At 35.2% G+C, this 22,147-nt stretch overlaps 1 protein-coding gene across 28 annotated transcripts in view; it reads left to right on the plus strand.

Moving 5' to 3' along the window:
• Positions 1–22,147, plus strand: part of ATP2B2 (ATPase plasma membrane Ca2+ transporting 2) — a 415,848-nt gene that overhangs the window by 389,302 nt on the left and 4,399 nt on the right. For 14 of the 28 annotated variants that reach the window (XM_080606728.1, XM_080606718.1, XM_080606707.1 and 11 more), the window contains 4 exons: positions 823–1,034; positions 2,398–2,505; positions 6,697–6,879; positions 13,447–13,533. In XM_080606728.1, coding sequence (XP_080462854.1) covers positions 823–1,034; positions 2,398–2,505; positions 6,697–6,879; positions 13,447–13,533 — 590 coding nt within the window. The other 14 variants (XM_080606709.1, XM_080606710.1, XM_080606711.1 and 11 more) reach the window with 6 other exon arrangements.

Below are 22,147 nucleotides of genomic sequence, written 5' to 3' on the forward strand. Positions count from 1 at the left end.
CCTTTCTTCTTTTTTCAGAAATTCTGAGTACAGTGCTAGTGGGATAGCAGAATAGCGTTTAAGTTTTGATTTGCTTTTATTAGCAGAACTCTGGTTATGAAATTAGTTGTACTGTGGTAACCCTTACTCTCATTTTTTTTCATTCATTATTTACTCTTTTATATGAATGTAGCATCATTACTTTAAGAAAACACCTCTTTCAATAACTGTGTTATCTGTAAACTTAGTGAATAACAAGTGAGGTCCATCAGGTGTAGGTGTCTTTTCAAATATTAGCTCATCTTTGCAATTACTCATGGTGAGTTGTATCCTCATGTTGTGCTTTCAAAGCAGACTTAGCAGAATGATCATAACCAAATCTATTTAAAATCAAAAATGCCTGTGTTTTTATCATTAGTATCCATGAATGCTTGTCACGAGTTATGGCATACTGGTTTAGCAAATAGGTTAAAAACTGTTGAAGAGTGATTGTTTTTAATTATTGTAGAAAATTGCAAGCATATCTCAATGGGTCTGAAGCACTTAGTACATCAGAAAGAACTGACTTACAATAGTTACTGTTTGGTTTAAGGAAAAGTACTACTGAAAACTATTTGAGCAGGTATATTGAGTTATTAGAGAACAGTTATCATTTGGGAAGCGTTCTGCTCAGGAACTTCAGATGTCTTTGCTTACTGGAATTTAGAATTCTGCCTATGAATAATAAGTTCAGAAAGACAGCTGGTAAAAGCAGAGCAAAGGAGACAACTAGCTAAAGCAAACAAAGGAAATATAAATTCCAATTTGATATATTCTAGTGGAAATCTTTTGTCTTATAACTAGGTGAGAAAATGTTTAAGATTGACAGTGGGAGGAATGCACCACTCCACTCTCCTCCTTCAGAGCACTACACCATTATCTTCAACACCTTTGTCATGATGCAGCTTTTCAATGAAATCAACGCACGCAAAATCCATGGCGAGAGAAATGTCTTTGATGGAATCTTCAGAAATCCTATTTTTTGCACTATTGTACTGGGTACATTTGCTATTCAGGTAATGATTTGGGCAAGAATTAGTAACTATTAAATAGAAAAAGTGTTGTGTTTTTTTTTTCTATGTATGTTTAATCTAAAAGCCATAAAAGGCACAGATTAGAAAACATCTGCTTTCACATACTATCACAATAAAACTGTGTGTAAATAATGGACGATGTTAATGTGGTCATACTAATACAACATAAATTTTGATCATTATCACTAGGTCAAATCTTATACTGATCTGAAGATATATAATAGCTGTCATGATTTGTTGATATTTTTGAAGAAATTATTAAACATTGTACTAATCAATAGCAGCAAAGTATTTTACATTAATTTACTACATGAATAGAAAAATTGGCCTGTAAATAGTTAATATTAATCCATTCTTTTAAGGTTAAATGCCATTGCCAAAAGTTATTTGATGTTCTTGTTAGTATTACTCCTTGGTAGTAATTCTTCATGTCCATTTTGTAGGTTTGTTGGCCCAATCATATGTGAACATAACTTCAGAAATACTGACTTTTCCCAAACATTTGTAATTTTTCTTCCATAAAAATTCTAATTCCTCATTCTGCTCCAGTCTCCTTCCACTTGCTGGCATCTATCCAGTACCTGACACCCTCTGACATTATCTTTCAGACCGCACAATTGCTGCATTGAACTATTTCTGGGTTGACATTATTGCTCAATTCTGCATTGACATCCTGGAAGCCATCAGTATTGAGACCTTTCTCATGAAAGGAGTAAGGAGAGTCAGTTGAACCTGGACCATAGTAGTTTTAAAACAGAAAGGGGAGCCACTAATTAAACCACGTACTGGAGAAAGGCCACCAGTGTTTGGTGGTAGAATTTGATAGTGATGGTCTTTGACAGCTAGTTCAAAAGGGTGGGTTTACTAACCTAAGCCAGAATGCTTCTAGGAGAGGCCTGACAAATTCACAGTCATCTCTAAATAATTTGTCATGGGAAATGTTTAATAATGTTTTTTCCTAGTTCTAGGCATTACTGCATTCAATTATCTGGCTAAAGAAAAAGTGTCATCTAGCTGCTAGCCACATTTCTGACTCAGCTGCTGATGTTATTCACTCCTCCCTGCTCTCCTAGTGGTTGAAGTATTTATGTGGCACCATGTAACAATGGCAAATAACATATTAGGAGTATAAGATAACATTTTGATTTAGAATGCTGTTTAGATTCAGTCCAGTACACAACAGGTTGTTTAATAATACATTTGACTATTCTACTGGTGAAATATGTTGGAATCAAAGAGGCAGAGCTGTAATGGATAAAATCTCAGGTAAAATGTCAATGACAGGGCCCTCCATCTACCCTTCTTGAAAGTATTTACCCAACCTCTTCTGTGCTTTTCTTTGTAGATAGTAATTGTCCAGTTTGGAGGAAAACCATTTAGCTGTTCTCCCCTGCAGCTTGACCAGTGGATGTGGTGTGTATTTATTGGATTAGGAGAACTTGTATGGGGTCAGGTAAGCATCCAGGAATATGCAGATTTCTTCTCTTGTTTTTGTAAACCAATCTAAGATTGATTTTCACCACAAGTCACACACAAATGCTGTTTATAACCTACTATACTGTTGTTTCTTTAAATCTCTCACAACATCACATTTGGCACACATTGAAATGTAGGTAGCTGTCTAATTGCATCAAAAATAGATACAACTTTGATTTTTGTTAACTTACATCTTTTCTCTCCATATGCAGGGTGTGCTATCAGAAAGGTTGTCTTCAGTTGGTGTTTTGTGTGAAAGGCATTTGATTAATAACCTAGTCCTCTAGCCACAAAAAAGCATAGCAAATGCACTATAAGCTTCCTAGCAATAGAGTACCAAATGTAGCATGTTCATGTTTGGCCATGGCAAATTTTTGAAAGTGGAAAGACGTTCCAGTTCTGTGTTAAACCACTCCTGACAGAAACTGCTGTTCTATCAATCCATGATAGCCTTGTTGCTTGCATAGGATCCACTGTGTCCAGTTAATTCAATATACACCTGAACTGATGTCTATCTACTTTTGTGTGTGAAGGATGGAGGAGGGGATAAAAGAAAAAAGGATTTTTTCCTAATATAGTTGCAGACAAGTGCAGATTAATTCATGTATAATTTATAAATTCTGCTAAAACCTGTGTCATCATAGCTGATATGAAAATATAGATGAAAAACAATCTATGAGATGGTGTCCATGTGATAATTAAATTTGTGTCTATGGGATAATTAAATAAGTTATGTGATTAGCTGTCTGGAAGTAATAGTACAGATACAACCGCTGTCATTAAAGTATTATGTTACTCTTTATGTACTAACCTGTATTGCAAAGGTAACGATACTACTATTTTTTTCATCTTTCAATGCATTTAAATGTCGTTGGGTTGATGTCACCTGACATGTTTGGAAACATGTAAAAAATATGAAGTAATGTTTCACTTCTCAGATATAAAGATCAATGAGTTTGCCGCTATGAAGAAACAGCCAAGAAATTGCTGCTGCAATTGAATACTGAAATGATTCAGTGGAATTATAATGAGTAGATGCTAGCTGTCAAAAGTTATTATATGTTTTCTTATGGAAAAAAAATAACTACACAAGCTTTTTGGACAGTTGGACATCCGATTTTTTTTTTTTTTTGGAAAGAATATACACAGCCATAACAGCTTTTAATGGCCCTGAAAATCACCATTATTAAATTGTACTAATATAGTTATTACCTGAAGATGGGATTTGAGTTATGAAGTTACAAGGGGAAAACATAAAATCAGTTTGATAATTCTTGGAAAGTAAAGTTTTGTTTTCTACAGACTGGAAAACACCACCTTTGGGAAGGGGGAAAGGAAAGCACAGAAAGCCTATGAGTTTTATTAGATTGTTCATCTGTGAAGAACCTCCCACAGCCTTTGATCAGAGTACTAGCTGGCTTCTGAATTTTGTTCTATGTAGTGATTACATTACCACTGAAAAACTAAGAATAGTGTCAGCAGCTGTTTTCAATTCAAAAATTGGTGGGCATAGTTGCAAGCCTTGTCATGAACACCCGGACATTTAATTAAAACTTGTATTGGAACACCTCAGCAAATGAATCACTGAAAAGGCTACAGCTTTATGTAGAGGAAACAGAGTAAAAAAGCTTCCCTTGTGGTCAGTGTTTAGTGACCATAAAAGGAAAACATGAGCTAGAAATGTTTTATTTACATGATATACAGTCTGTGGCGAGTCCTTTCCATAAGGAACTCTGCAGTAAGAGATGCTTCTTTTCCTTCAGGAGAGGCACTTCCCCTCTTTTCAGCCTTTTCGCTCCTGTTCTAGGTCTACTACAGCACATAATTTTTTTATGCCTTCGCTCTGGAACAGTCTCCTGAATCTGGCATTCTTGTGACTCAGTATAACCAAGTGATGTTAAAGTTGGCACTTTTATAAGTGATATAAGGTGTAAGGAATTTCTGGGCAGCAAAGCTGCAATGATTTGAGGAACACTGGTTACTAAAAGGTGGCCCCCACCACTTCTGAAAACAAGGTCTTTTTTAAATACGTCAAGTGACATTCTCAAAATGATTGATTGCTTTTGAAAATTGCAGTAGTTTTCCTGGGAATAATATTTAGTTCCTTAAGCTACATTCAGTCTATTGAGTCTGGCATTACTTGGATTGGGTTGGTGTTTGCAAATATGGAAAAAAATCACCAAACAAAAAATGCATGAACATGCTAAGAAAAGAATTAGGGCAGAATCTGTCAGCCTGTCTGAGAGAGGTACAGAAGGAGAGCTCTGTTCTATCACACAGAATCTCTACCAAGTATGGTTGTTTGTATATATGCTGTCTTGTAAGCACTTCATCCACATGAGGTTCATCAGATTTCGTATAAACATTCTCAAGTGGCTTCTTTCTGTAGAGTACTGGCATTAAATATTTTTTTTTGAAAGCTGGGAATCTGAAGCAGTTTCAGTAAGTATTGCAATGACTAGCACTTACCTTTTTTTTTTTCCTCCTGTTCTGTCTTTGCTCATGTCACACCAATTCATTACTTTTCCAAGCTCACATCATGTTTTTCAGCCCTAAAGTACATTTAAAAAATGTTCCACAGTAGTGTAGAAACTGGGTTTTGGACATTTCATTCTGTCTTTAATAATAATATAATAAAACTGAAGTTGTGGTTCGTGAAATTCAAGGAGAACCTTAGCAAATTCAACAGTTTATTTTCATCCTGAAAATATACAGTGCCTCTTCATATGTGTTTGCTATATATGTTCCAGCTTTCCAAAACTGTAAGATGTATCTTCACCAACTTTTCTACAACTGTCTGATTCTTTCTTACCCAAGTCTTCAGTCTATTGGCAAAATTATTTCTCTGTCTCTTTTTCTAAATTGATTTTAAATCGTCCATGCAGTCTGTCTGCCTTTCCGGAGTGCCTTTGATGCTCTCATTTTCAGGATAACAGCTTAGCCTGTGTTGTGCCTCATGTGCTCTGGACAATATCACATGCCAGAAGGCTGCAAAAATCAGTATCACAAACTGGATAAGACTTTCATCCACCAGACAGCAGCTTTTCCTCAGCTATCAAATGTCCCATAGTTGTAGTTTCTCATCTTCAAAATTCTTTCCTGTTCCAGCTGACTCCTTTTTTTTTTTTTTTTTTTCATGCATTTGGGCTTCGGAGATGTGATTGCTCATTGCTGAAACGAAAACAAACAAAAAAGAAAATGGCAGCACTTTTTTTAGTAAATTGGTCTAATAGTTGTTTTTGTAGGAGATTTTTTAAGCATTCAAAATGTTCCAGGTAATGTCTTGTTTAAATAGCCATCTGCTTGTATACCTATTAAAGCTGACAAAAGAAATCTGAACAGAGAGAGTGATCAAGATACCAACACGGAAATGTATTCAAAATAATTGTGTTCAACACAGTCTGACTACACTATTTGCAAATTTTTAAGATTATTAGCCATCTCCTCTATTAATTAATTCCAGTGACCACTTCAGTGGCCAAACTGAATAAGGAGAGGGGCTGAGTTAAGCAGAATATATAATTAATATATATAAATATATAAATAAACACAATAAGGACAGAGAATAAGACAGAGTTCTACAAAAAGTCCAATGTGAAGATATTCAAACCCACACCTTGAGAAAACTAGTTTCTGTTAAATGCTGAGAAAGCCATTTTGTTTTGACGAAACAAAGGGAAGCTGACTACATGAGCAAATTTAGTGTGCAGAGATTTATAAGCATGCAAAGCAACTCATTTTCAGCTCACATTAACGGACAGTAGACCACTTTCAGTCATTAGAAATCCCCAAACATGAATGGCAAAAGTATCAATCTTGTGAAATTTCTTTTATATGATAACATTCAAATACTTATATCCCCCTTTATTTATTTATTTATTTATTGAGGAAGGACATCACTTATTTCTATCTTTAAACTTGTTCCATAGCCACGTATTGCCAATGTGGTTTAACAATACCAGTAATGCTGATTGTTTAAACAGTAAATAAGGTGTTTTGGGGGGCTAAAATGGAGTTGGATAAAGTGCTATTATGAATATACTTATCGTAGCATTTCTGAAAGATTAGAGAATTCATTAAAATATCAGAGTTCTTTTGTAATTAGCAACTTATAATGTTATTCTTATTGAATGAGGTTTATGTTTTCAGCATCTTTTTGTAATTTTAGGTCATTGCAACCATCCCAACAAGTAGGCTAAAGTTTTTAAAAGAGGCAGGGCGGCTCACTGAGAAGGAGGAGGTCCCTGAAGAAGAACTCAATGAAGATGTTGAAGAAATTGATCATGCAGAGAGAGAACTTCGACGTGGACAAATTCTCTGGTTCAGAGGCCTCAACAGAATCCAAACCCAGGTATGTTAAAAGTAAATCCCCCCACGGTCTAGAAATAATATATTTAATCTGTGATCAAGGCAAGATAACGTTATAGAAAACTACAGAGATGGTTGTGTGTCAGAATGATGGTACTTGGAAATTGCTTTACTGATTTCAAAGGAACAACCTGTGGAATAGTAAAATAGGCAAACTTTAAAAAGTGTGTGTATAGCGGAAGTGAAGAGATTATAAAATGATAATATGCAAAAATAGGAATACTTTTTTTTTTGAGACTACTGCGGACATTGTTTTTCTACTCCAGTGATAACAGCTGATAAAATAGTGCTACTTGGAAAATGCTAGCTGTCACAATGGCTAGCAAGATGTTATGAAGGCCTTCTAAAACATGCCATTTTATTTTGTCAAAAATATATTGTTGTTCCCACTGATGCCATGACAGAGTAACTTACTGTTGGGTCTAAAGTGTAAAGCACCAGTTGATTTGAAAAAAAAATCTTTTCTGTTCTGACACTATTGTATATGTAGATCATGGCTAAAAGGAATTAATTTTCTTTCTTGCAAGGTCATGAAAAATCTGATTCTTGATTTATTTTAAGTAGTAAGGGCTTAAGCATCTATTGAATGCTGAAATGTATGTGTTGGCTACTATGGATGATTTCTTAGACTTTTTTTTCTTATAACTTTTCCTAAATGCAAAAATCCATGACATTTTTTAAGCAAAATGAAGGGAATTCAGATAAATGTTATACTAAATACTTGTACAGAGTCACAGTGCTAAATTTAGTGCAGTTTAGGCTATTTGGTAAAATTTGTCCTGTAGTGCTAAATTATTTCAACTATTTTGCCTTTTTCATTGCAGTGAAGTAGCATGTTTGATAGCACTTTAGTCTTTCTAAGATCTGTGCTAACTTGCACAAGAGACCAACTTTGAAAGATACGTATTCCCCATGATATCAAGTGGTTCTGTGAATGTTTTACATTTGCTTACAAGAAAAAGAGGTGAATAATTAAGAAAACTATTTTTTTCTTTAAAGAAACATTCCTTTAAAGAACTTTTTTATTACAGAAGATTTCGAGTTTGAGATTTTTGTCTTAACTAGAGATAGATGGTATTTTCTCTCTTTTTCCATCTACAAATTGATACTTTTTTTTTTTTTTTTCCCCTGGAGAAAAACTGCAGTCATACATTTTAGATAAATGGGGGAAAGCAGTAAACTGAAGCTAGGATAGTTAGGTCTACTTGGTGCATCACAGCAAAGTGAGAAAGGCAAGAGAGTGAAATCTGCTGTTAGAGAGAGTCTTTGGGTAAATTCCCAAGCTTCTGAGGTAAGTGATTAAACATGGATCTTCAGGGTTGTGCGTCTTGACTCCTGTCTTGAGTCGGGAGCACTCATCAGTAGAGAAATTTCAAATTGTCACAGTTCCTCTCAGTATAAAAGGTGACAAACAGGTGCCCAGGTAATGGTGATCATTATGGAAAGATGACCTCTAAATGTGCATTCTTTTCTTCCTGATTGGCTGTAGGAGGAGTATTGTCTGTTGGCATTTCTGTCAGGATGTCTTTCTGGTTGTGGTGAGTGCAAAGAACTACAAGCACACAAAAAAAATTACATCCTTTCAATTCTTTTTCTAGTCTGAGAGGTAGTTTTTAGCTCTTCTGCATATCTTCGTCCACTTAATTCACAAACAAATTATTATTCTTTTACACTATTTAAAACAAAATGAAATTAATTACATTTCTTTGCTAACATCCATCTTCTCAGTTTCCATTCTGCTCTTAGTTGTAGAAATATCTTTGGTAGGATGCACTGTTTCCCCTTCTGCCAAGAGGCTCTGTGATTTTTTTTTCCTCATTTTTTTTGTTCAATGACGTTGATTTTTACATCCATTTCACATCTGTGGAATGCTAATGGAAAAAAGGAAATGGGCCAACACACTCAAAAAGAGTTCCAAAAGCAGTTACAAGATAACCACTGGAGAGTGATGAACTTATATGCAGGTCAAATTAGACCGATTGTTGGATGGACCTTGAGCGCATTTTGATGTGCTATGTGTTGTGGCCCATCCAAATGAATTCATACACTTGTACTACATTTCTCAGGAAGCCATCTAAAGAAGAGTTGATGGAAGAAGATGAGGATGTCTGTAGCATCCTTGGGGAGCTGGAGGATTTGCAAGAATCCTCTGATGTCTAATGCACTTCTGGAGATGCGGAAGAAGAAGGTAGAGCATCCCCTCACTTTATGTATGTAAGAGGATGTCAGTTAAGATTAGGAATAAACAATAGACTCATGACTTGATTGATCATTCCGATCTCAGCAAGACTGGTTTCTACCATCACACACTTGTACTGTATATTAGATCATGTTTATTTTTGATTGTTTGCTATTCAGTCATTACTGGACAGATAGCTACAGCATTCAACAAAAGCCTTAACTCCTAGGAAAGTTATAAAGAATCTACAGTAGGTTTTTGTTTTTTTTTTCCTCTCTGTCCAGATAATTGACAGATCTCCTTTGTGTACTGTTCCAGTAAAAACCTCATCCAAACTGGCAAAAACTTAGCAGTAGTAAAGACTTTTTTTTCTTTTTTCTTCTTTCTTTTTTTCTTTACTCTCAAAACAAAGGTTTCAAACCTAGGCAACCAGAGAATTTCCATTGTTGACTCTTTATACTGAAACATCAGGCATTTCTATTTTACGCTGTACGTGCAGAATTTACTTTAAAGAAAAGTGCATGAAAAATGCACATAACTGAGTTATAGAGATTGGCTATATATTTCGGATGTTCTTTTTTTTCCTTTTTTTTTTTTAGTCTACTTTTGTTCATTTAAATATCATTTAGATATCTTGTTGTCTTATAAATATACCTTGTGCCTTCTCTGCATGAATGCATGCTGTCCTTCTCTGGATGGAAGAGTGGCTACTTACTAGATAGCTCTGTCAGAAGAGCCTTCACAACTGACTCATCCTAGTTATGCAAGCTTCATAAAGATATAAAGGTCTCAAATTTCATAGAAGACAGGGCTTTTCAACCTCTGCTAGTTATCGGCACTGTTTTCCAAGTCTTTGTTGCAGTTCTCAAGAATTCCTCATTCTGAAGGAGTGAGAGAGTTAAGACTGATCATACCATCTGGGCAGATCTAATAATATTTGAGAAGTTCCACAAGTTCATTGCATCTTTTAAACTGAATACCAAAATGTTTATGTATTTACCTCATATTTGAGTATGGAAAAATTGTGAAGTGTGGAGGTTCTAAAACTTATTTTTTACAACATACTGCCTGACTCTTTCCTCCCTCCCTATCATCCTGTAATTCAAAGTTTGTTTTATCTGCTTAAGGTGGGAAAAAATATTCTCTAAATATTAGAAAAGGTATTAGAATAAAAGCAATACATAAAAATACACAGGTGCCATGTTAATGCATTTCTGTACATTTCTGTAGCAATTTAAAATTTTCAGAAATTCAAATGTCTAGGAACTGCTAATGAAAAAAGGAAGACGCCTCTTTAGATAGTCAAAAAATACAGAGGTGCTGTATTGCCTTTTCCTCCTCTTCCTTTCTGCATTAAAACCTTGTTCTGTAACAAATGCAAATGCCATAGCAACGAAAGTCACTCCCAGCAAGTTGTTGTTTTTTTTTTAAGTTAGATAAAAAGATAACACCTCTTTTTTTTTGTCTTTTTTTTTTGTCTTTTTTTTTTCATCATTCTGTTTAGCATTATGCAGAAAACAGTGCAGGGGAGCAACGTTAGTAGAATGGAAACTGTTTTATTTCATGCAGGTTAAAGTTGAGTTTGCTTTACTAATACTAAAGCAAACTGCCAGAGATTGAACAAAGCTAAATTGTTCTCATTCTTTAAAAAATAAAATAAATCTTTGTTGGAGATTAGGTGAATGACACCTGGATCTTGTTGACATTAATGACAACAGAAATGCTTGCTGAAATTCTGTTCTATGTCAAGAGTCATAAAAAAGTTTTGGCATATCTGTCCTGTCAGGACTATTGTGTTAAGATCCAACCCCAACCCCCCTTTTTTTTTAAAACTGCTAATCACTGATATTTCAATTAGCTGTGTATACATTTGTTTAAAATATAGATCTTCTAAATTATAGAACATAAAGATAAGAGAGGTGAAAAATATAGAACAGCATTTTTTTCTTCTACCTGAAGGCATGTAATCAAAACATGATTACATTCTTTGTTTTGTTAGAAAATTTTCAAACTTTTTATGATGTGTGACTTAGCCTTTACTTTCTCATTTTTAGCAACTTGAATTGTTCTAAATAAATTCAGTCTTCTGTAATTACAAAAGCATCCTATTTTAAAATGCATTGTTTACTTATTTATTTGGATGAGCTCTTTCTTCCTTGATGTTTCCTGATTTTGGAAGACAAACTCCTGGGCCAAGTTCTCCTCTTCTTCCTTGGCTTTAGGCAGAACACAGCCCTGTATGTTCAGCCTTTACGATTCTGAAAAGGTTGTCATCATTCCCTTGTGGATTCACTCCATGAAGATCTGTAGTTATATTTTTTTTCATGAGAAAGAGTAAATTACACACCTGTAATTCTTGTTCTCTGGAGAAACTATTAAATACAGATCTTCCCTTATCTTTTCATTCCTGCTTATACTAGGGTCTTTTCCTTTCAGTTAATTAGAAAGGCATTTATACATCTAAAAATGTCTTTTGGCTTAGGATTTATCATCTGTGTCTTCCACAGTGCACTTCATGCTCTCAGTGAGAGTCTTTAAAATCTTTCTTGAATGTTCTCTTTTGAAGAGTGCTCTGTCACCTATATCAGATCATGAAAACCCAGGATCTTTATCTAATTCTACTTTTGTACAGTGAACATTTCAGGTGAGTATTTAACATGCCTTCATATATAACCAATGGTTTGAACCATATGTTGTTATCTAGATGCCAATGATTCACTTGTACCCTTATTCCACATGCTAACTCACCCTATATTGTATTTTTTAACTGTGATATTTGTATTGGACATGTAGCTCACAATAAGTTTGCTGCAGGAACAGAGCAAAGCTGGAAAATGTCGTCATGACTGCTTAATACTGTAGCTATCAGTATGCACATGAAATGCATGTTGTATTCCGGGCTCTCATTGGAAAACAATGTGTCAGTGAACAAAGCTGTTCCATGTTTGTCTAGTAAAAGTACAGTCAGATGATTGTACAGCAGTAACCTATGATCCCTTTTACTGGGATCTTGATATGGTTATTTCCATAAAAACCTGCAGGAAAATAAAGAATGAACTCCAAAGACTAAGATAATGGGGGGGGATGCATCCATACCATTAGAGATGAAGCCATATTAATTTATTTATTCCTAGGACTGACTGCAGTAGAAAATGTTAGCAGTTATTATAATGCTTTCAACTTGGAGAATTTATGAGGGCTTGTACCAAGGTTTGTGCTGTTGAAGTTGATAAATATACCACTTAACCTTTTCCCAACTACTTTCTAGGCTGTGTCTCTTCAGAAATCTGGGTTGCAAAATATAAATTTGGGAACAGTGGGCTTCTTCAAATAAGTGGTTGGGTGAATTCTTCTAGTGGGTTCTCATACTGTTTTGTTATGTTGTGGTGGCACTAATGCAACAAAGAGGATGTTTTGGTGTGCATGGATTTTAGCATATATTTATTCTTTGCTCCTATCTACTGCCAGTCTCTAGTTTTACATACATTTGATACATAGGGTTTGCTTTTTATTAGGTTATACTGGTGGCACAGTCTTGAAATACTTACCCCTTTTTTTTAACTCATCTTCTCAGTTAATGACTAAAAGTACTCAGGAAGGTATTCAGCATAGATATATGTAACACTGAGTGCAATATGCATATGGAAATAAGATGTAGAAAATGGTAAAGTAGAAAACTGCAATATTCAATCCAGTTCAACATCATTTTCTTTGTAATTTTAAGCATTGTATAAAGATAAAATATTAATATTTTAATCTGTAATTATAATAGACTAACATTCATTATCACTGTTTAATTTACAAAAAACTTTCATTAAAGAAAAAGTCAGATAAAATATCAGAACACTTTCTATTTTATCAAGCTAGTATACTGACAACCCTGTTCTTTGTAGACAAAATGGATTCTTATATTGAATATTTTTATAGGCTTTTGTTGTTGTTGTTCCTGTTAAGTAACTGAATTTCCCACCCTCTGGAAGAACACGTAAAGAGCAATAGCAAAGTAATTTTATTCTCAGTAGGAGAAAAGTGGAGGTTAGCTATTTCAAGTATGCCAGTTGTATTTAGTTTATTTACATATAAATAAAATGGTTTAAATTTTTAAGATTTTTATTTCAAATCTTCTAGTTGTTTAAACTGATGCAGCTCCACTGTCTCCTCTGTGGAGCTGTTTCATTTAATCCAGGCAGAAAAATTGGACCATTTCATACCTAAAAACATTATGAAAAGAACAGTTAAAAAAAAGTATTTATTTCAGTTGAAGTAAAACTGTGTGCACGGTTGATTTATTGTTTTTCATTATTATTCCTGTCAGTTTTGCAACTGTATCCATACTTTAAGCAACTTGTCTCATTCTTTCCTCCATTGCAGATCGAAGTAGTCAATACTTTCAAGAGTGGCACTTCCTTTCAGGGGGCTCTAAGGAGACAGTCCTCCGTCACAAGCCAGACCCAGGATGTAACCAATATTTCTAGCCCTAGTCACGTATCGTTATCCAATGCTCTTTCCTCTCCTACCAGCACATCTGCTGCTGCGGCTGGGCGTGAGTGTGTATTCTTAATGCATCAGACCTACAGAGATGCCAACTTATGTAGCAGTCATTTGAGACTGAGCTACTTTGCCCTTTCCCACTTTGTCCTGTTATGTTTATTAGTTTAATTCCCAGCTACACAAAACTGGATTACTTTGTGTACAGTAGATGCTCTCCATCATTTATTGCAGGTTACGTTAGCTACTGTTAGAGCAGGAATTTGTAGACATTTTTTATCCAGTTATGGAGACTCTATTTGAGGTTTCTGTGTTGTGTTTTCCTAATGTCATTGTATATATTTTTCTTCTGCTTATAAAGTATGTATTTTAAATAGTTCTTTGAAAACCTTGTATTAAGAGGAAAAAAAAAAGAAAACAGCTTGTCAGATAAAAGATCATTCTGTCTGGAAGACTGTATAATACAGGTCACTCATAGCCAAGGAAGATGTACTCTAATTGGGATGGATACAATAATGAACAAGGAAATAGAGAATCTAGTTTATGATGCAAGGCTACGGGATTATCGTTTACATGAATGATGAACAAAAAGAACTGTTTTCTCTAAATCCAGTTGGAGATAAACATTAAGTAAGGAGGGAGCTAAACTACTTAGTGGACAGTGTTGATGCAACAAAATAAATAAGTCAAAAAACTTATTTTTGAAAAAGTGGGTTTCTAAACACTGAAATTGTGAAAGAGCTTTATTCTAGGTATAAGTGAAGCATCTAGTGAAGTTAATGAAGAGAATAAAATTTTTGAAAGGGCTGTTTTACTGACAGTAAAATGTCTTCATTTGCCCAGTAAGACTCATATTTCTAACTTTGTTTAGCATTAAAAGAATATTTAACTTTATAGAAGTCACTTTCACAAGCCTGTCCCACACTTTACAGACTCATGCAGTAGTTACCCGATGCAAGTTTTAGTGAAAAGTTGGCCAGACAAGCCAGCTAGAGAGGGAAACCACACAAGGAAAAGGCAGACGAGAGGGAAATAACGTTCCAGAACTGCTGGATGAAAAAAGGAAGCTTGACCTTTCCCTTCAGTTCAAGCGCAACACCTTCAATATTTGAAAATCAAGAATAAAGAAATTTCTGACATACATTAGAATTTTTGTTGGAATTAAATGTCAAAGGAGAAACTTTACTTTTGCTAAGAAGCCAAAGATCCATTAAGGTTTTGACTTTGTCTGTTTGCTCTCAGAGAAAATTTTTATCTTTTCTGTCTTGGTGGAAATTTGGCTTGCTAACTTTTACTCCAACAACATCAACAATTTCAGGGCAACATCATGATTAAGAGAAGGAAAGGCATTGAGCTACAGCCACTATGTTTTGATTTATTAATATTATGACACAAACCCAATGAATGACAGTGGGGGGGGGGGGGGGGGGGGGGGGAAGTTGTGTATCTCCAAATTACTCCTCTTCCAGAACCTGGAAAACCTTTCCAAATCCAAATTTCATAGAAATAGGGTATGTTTTAATGAATTGGCATTTTCTGAGAAAATTTCATTTGCAAAATGAACACCTAGCTCTACTTTTCAGCTCCTTGCTTAAAATGCATGTAGTGGGACAGGACTGACTGCTTTCCTCTTGGCTGCTCACAATGAATGAAACCCTAAATTATTACATTTTTCCGTGGGGTGGGAGAAATAATGGGATAACTGTACCTCTGGTTTTTAAGCCTTTCCCTCTCTTCATGAATTTTTAAAATATTGCATATGTAGCTATCACATGTCATTTTTTGGAAACAAAAATCCTGTAGTTATCCTATTATTTTGGAGCAGTTTAATGTTTGATTCAAAGAGACATCAAAGCATTTTTAAATTTTATTAATTATTAATAGCCACACATAAGTTTAGTAACTACTTAATGGAAAAGATGCCTGTCAAATGCTGCCTCATCTACAATAGTTGGGGAAACAGATTAGCAAGGTGTTACCTGAATTTTTCAGGTATTCATAAGAATGGCACATTCAAATCATTCAGAGGTTTGCAGACCTTAATGAAAAGATGAAAAGTAATTTATACAAGGAAATATTTACTGTAGTACTGAAGTTTCCCTAGTTATGCTGAAATTGTTTAGCTGTCATAGTGGTTTTGCCATCAACAAACTACATTTTTCTGGAAGTCAGCATTAGTTGGTAATAATCATTAGGTAGAGGATCTAACTGTACACAAAGTAAACAAGTTGTTCTTTATCCTAATCTGTTTATATCTAATTCTCAAATGTTGTTTATATTTTCAGTAGGTAGCCCCTTCAAGAGAATGCAGTTTAAAATTTTCCAAGAAAGATGCACGTTTAATATTCTTTGATGTTCCTCCTTCCCCCATTCTCACAGAGTATATAGTTAATAATGTTCTTAAGTGGAAGCAGTCAGAAACCACAGGTCTCTTAAAAACAAACAAAACCCCACAAAAACAACTCTTTCTTTCATAAAAGGTTATAAATCAAAAATATTGTTAAGTGTAGGAAACATCTAGGGAAAAACAATTGAAAAACAATTGGTGAGGCCCTGGCCCAGGCTGCCCAGAGGAGCTGTGGCTGCCCCATCCCTGGCAGGGCCCAAGGCCAGGCTGGATGGGGCTGGGGGCAGCCTGGGCCGGGGGAGTTGTCCCTGCCCTTGGCAGGGGGTTGGGACTGGGTGGGCTTTAGGGTCCCTTCCAACCCAAACTATTCTGTGATTTCTATGAAGCCACACCGAAAAATAATCTCCCAGATCATCAGTCTGCTGCAGTTTTTGTATTTGCAGGTTCCTTTTTCTTTATTCTGTTGAGGTCTGTCATTTTGGTCTGAGATTTTTAGAAGTGAATATTTCACTCATTCAAAATTTTTGTTATATTAATGCTAGCAGCAGTGGCCTCAAACAAGCCACTTCTGAAGATGGCGCAGGAAAAAAATATGTGGTGATGACTCTAGCGTTTCTAGCAGCAAATTAATGTCATACCAAATGATCACAAAATATTCTCAGTATATTTCCATCATACAGATCTCTGAAGTTTTTTTAAATTTATTTTTAAGTGTTTTTCAGCAAAAGAAGAACATAGCCTAATTAAGGCTGTATTTTTGTTCAGTTTCACTTTTTTGGGGTCTAAAATTTTATTCAAAAGTGGGGCTAACTCAAGTAAAAAGAAGTTGTTTTTTTTTTCATTGCCATTTTAACTCATAAATAGCTGAAATTTAACAGACTTGCCAAGAAGCCATCATTTTAGGTAGAATACTTACAGCTGTAACATTTGCCTCAGAGTGGCACAAGGGCATGAGCATCTGCAAATTATGTCAGAAACTGTAGCACAGAACTTGATTCTAGTAGCAAGCTTGGTTCTAGTGTAGCAAGCTTGATTCTAGTGCATATTGTGATACATTTACTAATGAACAATTTAAAAGAGAGTTTGGCTTAGCTTTTGTAATCTATCGTGCATGAAAATCAGATACTCTTGTATTGAGAAAAAATTATTTACTGTTCAGCAGCTTTTGCTGAAAATAGATTTTTTTTATTTTTTATTTAGAAAACAATCTGATTTATTAAATGTAAGGCAAAATTACTGTCTCATACTGATCTAAATTCAAAACACATATGATCAAGTCAAGTGGGCAAACCAGCCTTACTGAAATTGCCACTTGCTTTCTGTAGCAACATAGTTTAACTGTCACATGCAGAAATGGAACCAGCAAAATGTGACTTGAAATGAAGTCTGTATCTAAAATGATGTTTATAAAAGTTGCATCATTTAGGGACATCAGCTGATAGAGACAGAGATATCATAGTAAAGCTTAGACGTTCCCACTTGTTATTACAAAGATTTCCCAAACTTACAGGGCCAAGATAAAAATTGACTTCTGCATATCTTTCCTTTAGGGAAAATAAGTAGGTTTAAAGTCTTAATCATGTCCTCAACTGGAGATGTGTCGTGCCGAGAAGGTTTATTGTCCTAACATAGAAATCATTTCTTTACAAGGGTGTATAATATATTTAAGCTTTGTCAAATCTGATACAATGCCAGGTTCTATAAATTTGCAGCAGTCCTATAATAAAGTAGAGATGCTATGGAAAGCAAAAGCCCTGCATATGGTTCTGATCTTTTGCCCTGAAATTCAGCGGAATAATAGTCACGTGAAACTTTTGTGAAATGAGAACCAGGCCTGAGGATGTCCCAGACTGCGTGGTTATTCTATTCTGCCCTTGCTACATGTGGTTTGAGTTTTCAGTAGCACTTCCTGGATTTATTGCATATTTATGTAGAAGGAGAGTATGCATCTCTTTCACTCATTAACGCAGAAACTTAGAAATTATAATTTTTCTAAAATTTATTTATTTTTTATTCATTTTTGAATTTACTCACCTTCTTCATTATACAATCCAGAACATGGTAGTCGTATTTACAGGTGACTCCTATACATACAATATCTCTTCCTGTGGATACCTAATCTGATTTTATTCACCTAAAATTGGGAGGATTCAAAAATAAACAAAACCAAACACACTGAAGATATGCCTTCTATTTCAAAGCTTTACATATCCAATAGTACTTGACCAAACTCTTACATTTGTGCAGCTATAGTCTTGATATAGAATAGCGTCAGTTACACATAAGAGTTGGCATCTCTTTGCAAAACTGACCTCTTGTTTACAATTTTATACTAATCACCTTACTGATCTTTCAGTATTGAATTTATTTGCTTTTGCAGTGCCCTACTCTCTACTGTCTGAATATTAAATGTGTTTGTTTTCCCAGAGGGCTAGAGAACATTGGACAAAAGGGTTCAGCAGGAGAGAGTGAAATAAAAAGAGGTTGTGAGTCTTTAACCTTGAGCCTGAAATGAATGTGAACCAAACTCAAGATACTTGGCTTATATGAAGCCAGGTAAACATTCGAGTATAAGCCCACACACTACCAACCATAAGACATCTGCTGATGATTAACAGGCTTTGTGTATTTTGCCTAGATTGTTGTATTTAGGAGTGAGATTCTGAACTTCATCTTTTCTTCTGAATGGACAAATTTGTAGTATCTAAAATTTTTATTCTTTTATTCTTCTTGCCTGATGCAGTATAATAAATCTAACTTTCAAGGTGGGATGAAACTCAAGAGTTTTTTCTATTACAGCTACAGAGAAGAAAGAAGTGGAAACTTATAGCCATGTCAAAAATGTCCTGAAGTGTTGTCCCCACAGTCTTTTGTTTAAAAGCAGTTCATTTTTTTCTGTTGTCTCCATTACTGTGAGAAAAGGGAGCTGTATCACACTGTTTGTCTTCCCTTGGCATTGTCAGTATCATAAAGAAATCTCATCAACATGAGCTCCACATAGTCCATAGAAACCAACACCTTTTAGGTTCTATCCATCATGGGTATGTCCCTGCTTTTACATGCTGTACATTCTGTGAAGTTTATTGGCTTTACCTTCAAAAAGTAATTACACTTTGTTTCAGCAGAGCCCCTAAAACTTTTACAGTAGATATTACTTTATATAACCTTGAACTTACTTTAGCATGTATTAAAAAAATGTTGCTATTGGGCCATGTAACTCTCAGTAAATAATATTTTTCATTTCTTTGATTAAATAGGGTAGTGCTGTTATGTACAAATTAAAATACCACATTTGTATTCAGCTACCTATGTTTCCACTAACGTACTGAAAGAACCAAATTTTGTTCCTGTAAGCAATAATTTGATACATTAAAGGAAAGATTAACGAGATTTTGAATTATATTGTAATGAAGAAATTCTGTCACTGAATGAGGTATGACACTAAAAAGTAAATGTTTTTTTCCACATACCAAGCAATACATGCAGAATTTAAAGATGGAGAGTTTCAACTTAATTGAAATATTGATGGAAATCAATCTCTGTAACTTTAGGGAGATGTTAAAAAAACAAAGTAGTTTTCTACAGATCCTTAGAGAAGGAAATTTACTAGAAAGCTATCTCTAAGTACTCTCAGATTTAGGGATTTGTCCAGATCTGGCCCTTATATTACTGTTGTATTCAGCAAATGAGCTACTTTACATATCAGCAGGTCTAAACTACTTTTAAGTAGTTGTTTTTTTTTTTTTTAAATAGAAGTCACTATGAACAAGCAGAATCTATGCCAGTAGCATCTAAATGCTCCTGCAGGACTTTAATGGTCCATGCCAGAACTTTGTCATAGATCTTTACATAAAGTGAAACGACTGCTGGCTGATTGTATCTTCTGCAATTAAAAACCTTCAGATTGCTCTATAAACACATTTAGTCCAAGCAAAAGATGTTAGTATAGTGTTTTCTTTCAGTGGGTCATCGGTTTGAACAGTCCCAGCAGAGTATTGAATTCAGGTCACGGCAGGCAGGTTTTCATAACTTGTTTTCAAATACAACCTAATTCTATTGGTTTCCCCCAGCTGTGTAACATGCAAATCAGCTAGTTAGGTTGACTAAAAGCTTGGCATTAAATGCAACTTTTACTCCAAATTTTGGTATTAAATGCAGTATCAATGCACAGTTTTTAAAACACTTTAAATCAGTTCTAACCCTACCATATCCTTTTCTGACACTACTTCTGAAATCTTGCTTAAGCAGAATTTCAGTGACTTCAGTGGTGTTTTTTTTCTACTTCAGAACTTGGAGTCTCATAAAATGAAACTAAGTTCCTCCCTTGCTAGCCTGTAGAGGCTTAAATGCAGTTTGTGTGGCCGGAAGAAAAGCTTTACTTTCACTGGGTACTACAGAATCTGTACAAGCATAATAAGAAATCACAAGCCTTTTCTATTTAAGTGAAAATCTAATTTACCTTTATTAAAAAAAAAAAAATCTAGCTGGCAAACAGAACCTAAATCCATGCAATAAAAAGTGGCTGCATTCAAAATTAAGTATTTACTTAGTCGATAAGTTATAGTGAACAGCTGCAATTGAGTAAGATGATTTATTTTTATTTAGCAGAAATAATAGGGATCTTTGCAGAAAATACCACCATATCAGCCTATATTATAAAGTAAGCATGTTACAGAGAAATTCCCCGATTTAACTTAGCACAATGTGGTAACGTGTCTTAAAGATTGCTTTGGCTAACATGCTGGTTTTTTCATTATTTAGACTAATTACTTTGCACTTTAAAATACAAGATAGAAAGGCCTAGATAATGAGGGAATTAGTATGTCAACTCTACTCTATGAGTTCAAATCCTATTTTTAGTAATGCAAATGAATCTTTTATCTCAGTCTGTTCACTACAGAACCATAACACAGCAAAACACAATTCAACGCAATTCAGCCTGCATAAAGCCCTGCTTTATAATTCCAGGTGCTCTGTCAAATAGAGGTGCTAGGTGCACCATCTGATTGTAGCACATAATCTTTACTCTCCTCATCCTCCTCTTGCCTTGCATGCCTGCCAGCCTCCTGATATCTTCCAGTACCCCACATCTGGCCAAGACCATTCTGCACCGCTCTGGTCCTCTTATTTGGAACTTAAGCAGTACACAAACCTGCTTTTTGTACTGTGTTACCTGGTGTTACCAAACATATTTCCAAAGAGAAGGGAGGGTATTTGGCCTCTGACCTAGGGCCATGGATCTGAAGATGGCATGACTTCTGCTCTCAGGATTTTTGAACGATAACGAATATTTAAAGGTAGAGAACACAAACAAGGACAAAGGTCAGAGAGATCAAAATACAAGTCAGCCTCTTTCTCAAATCTGCTGAAATTCTGTATGGCTTGGACAGCTCCAACCACAGGATCAGCTAGATCCCACAGCTGGAACACGGTGACCCCATGTCATTAACAAAATACAGTCTGCTGATTCAAGGAGGAATTAAAGCTTTACAAATTAGTGCTGTATTAAACCAATCAGTAATGTGCAGCATATTCACATGTAAAAAGATACACATACCTACCGCCAACCATTTCAAATGCGTGTGGAAAAGCTTTCACAATGCCTGCTTGCACCTTTTTCTGCCTCTGCCTGTGTTTTGGTCTCCCCTTTAAGTAATGCTAAAAATTCACTCATGAACTACATGGAAGTAGAAGGATAGAACTCATATTTAGTCATAAAGCATTTGCCAACAGATCACATTTTTGCCATTCTGTTTTTTCCTCTCTGCCCCTCACCTCCTTCCAAAAAGTTATGTTTTTTCAGTAGTAACACATAGCACATTCCTTCACGTCTTTTCAGGACCAGCAGGTCACTGGGATACAGACAGCATCCCTCCCTTTGCTCACCCACAGAGCACTAGTGTCCCCACTCTGCCACGCTCCTCTCTCTGCTCCTTTCATTTCCTACTGAGAAAGCAATTTGCACTGTGGCTGACAGTCTGATGGGCTGAGCCTTGTAGTTTTCACCTGTGTTCTTATTGTCAGGTGGCTAACAACATTAAATTTATCCTGGCATAAGTCTGCTGACCTAGTTTAAAGACTGCATATATGGCATAAATTGTGTCGCTTTCAGCGTCTAACCTTACAAACAGTATTAAAACTGAGACACAGAAAATGAAAGAGCTTGCTGTTTAACAATGCAATTCAAGTCAAACCAACAATCAATACATTACTTTATTATGTTTACTATATATTAAA

Source organism: Anser brachyrhynchus (assembly GCF_964034855.1).
Source record: "Anser brachyrhynchus genome assembly, chromosome: 10".
Classification (NCBI taxonomy): Eukaryota; Metazoa; Chordata; class Aves; order Anseriformes; family Anatidae; genus Anser; species Anser brachyrhynchus.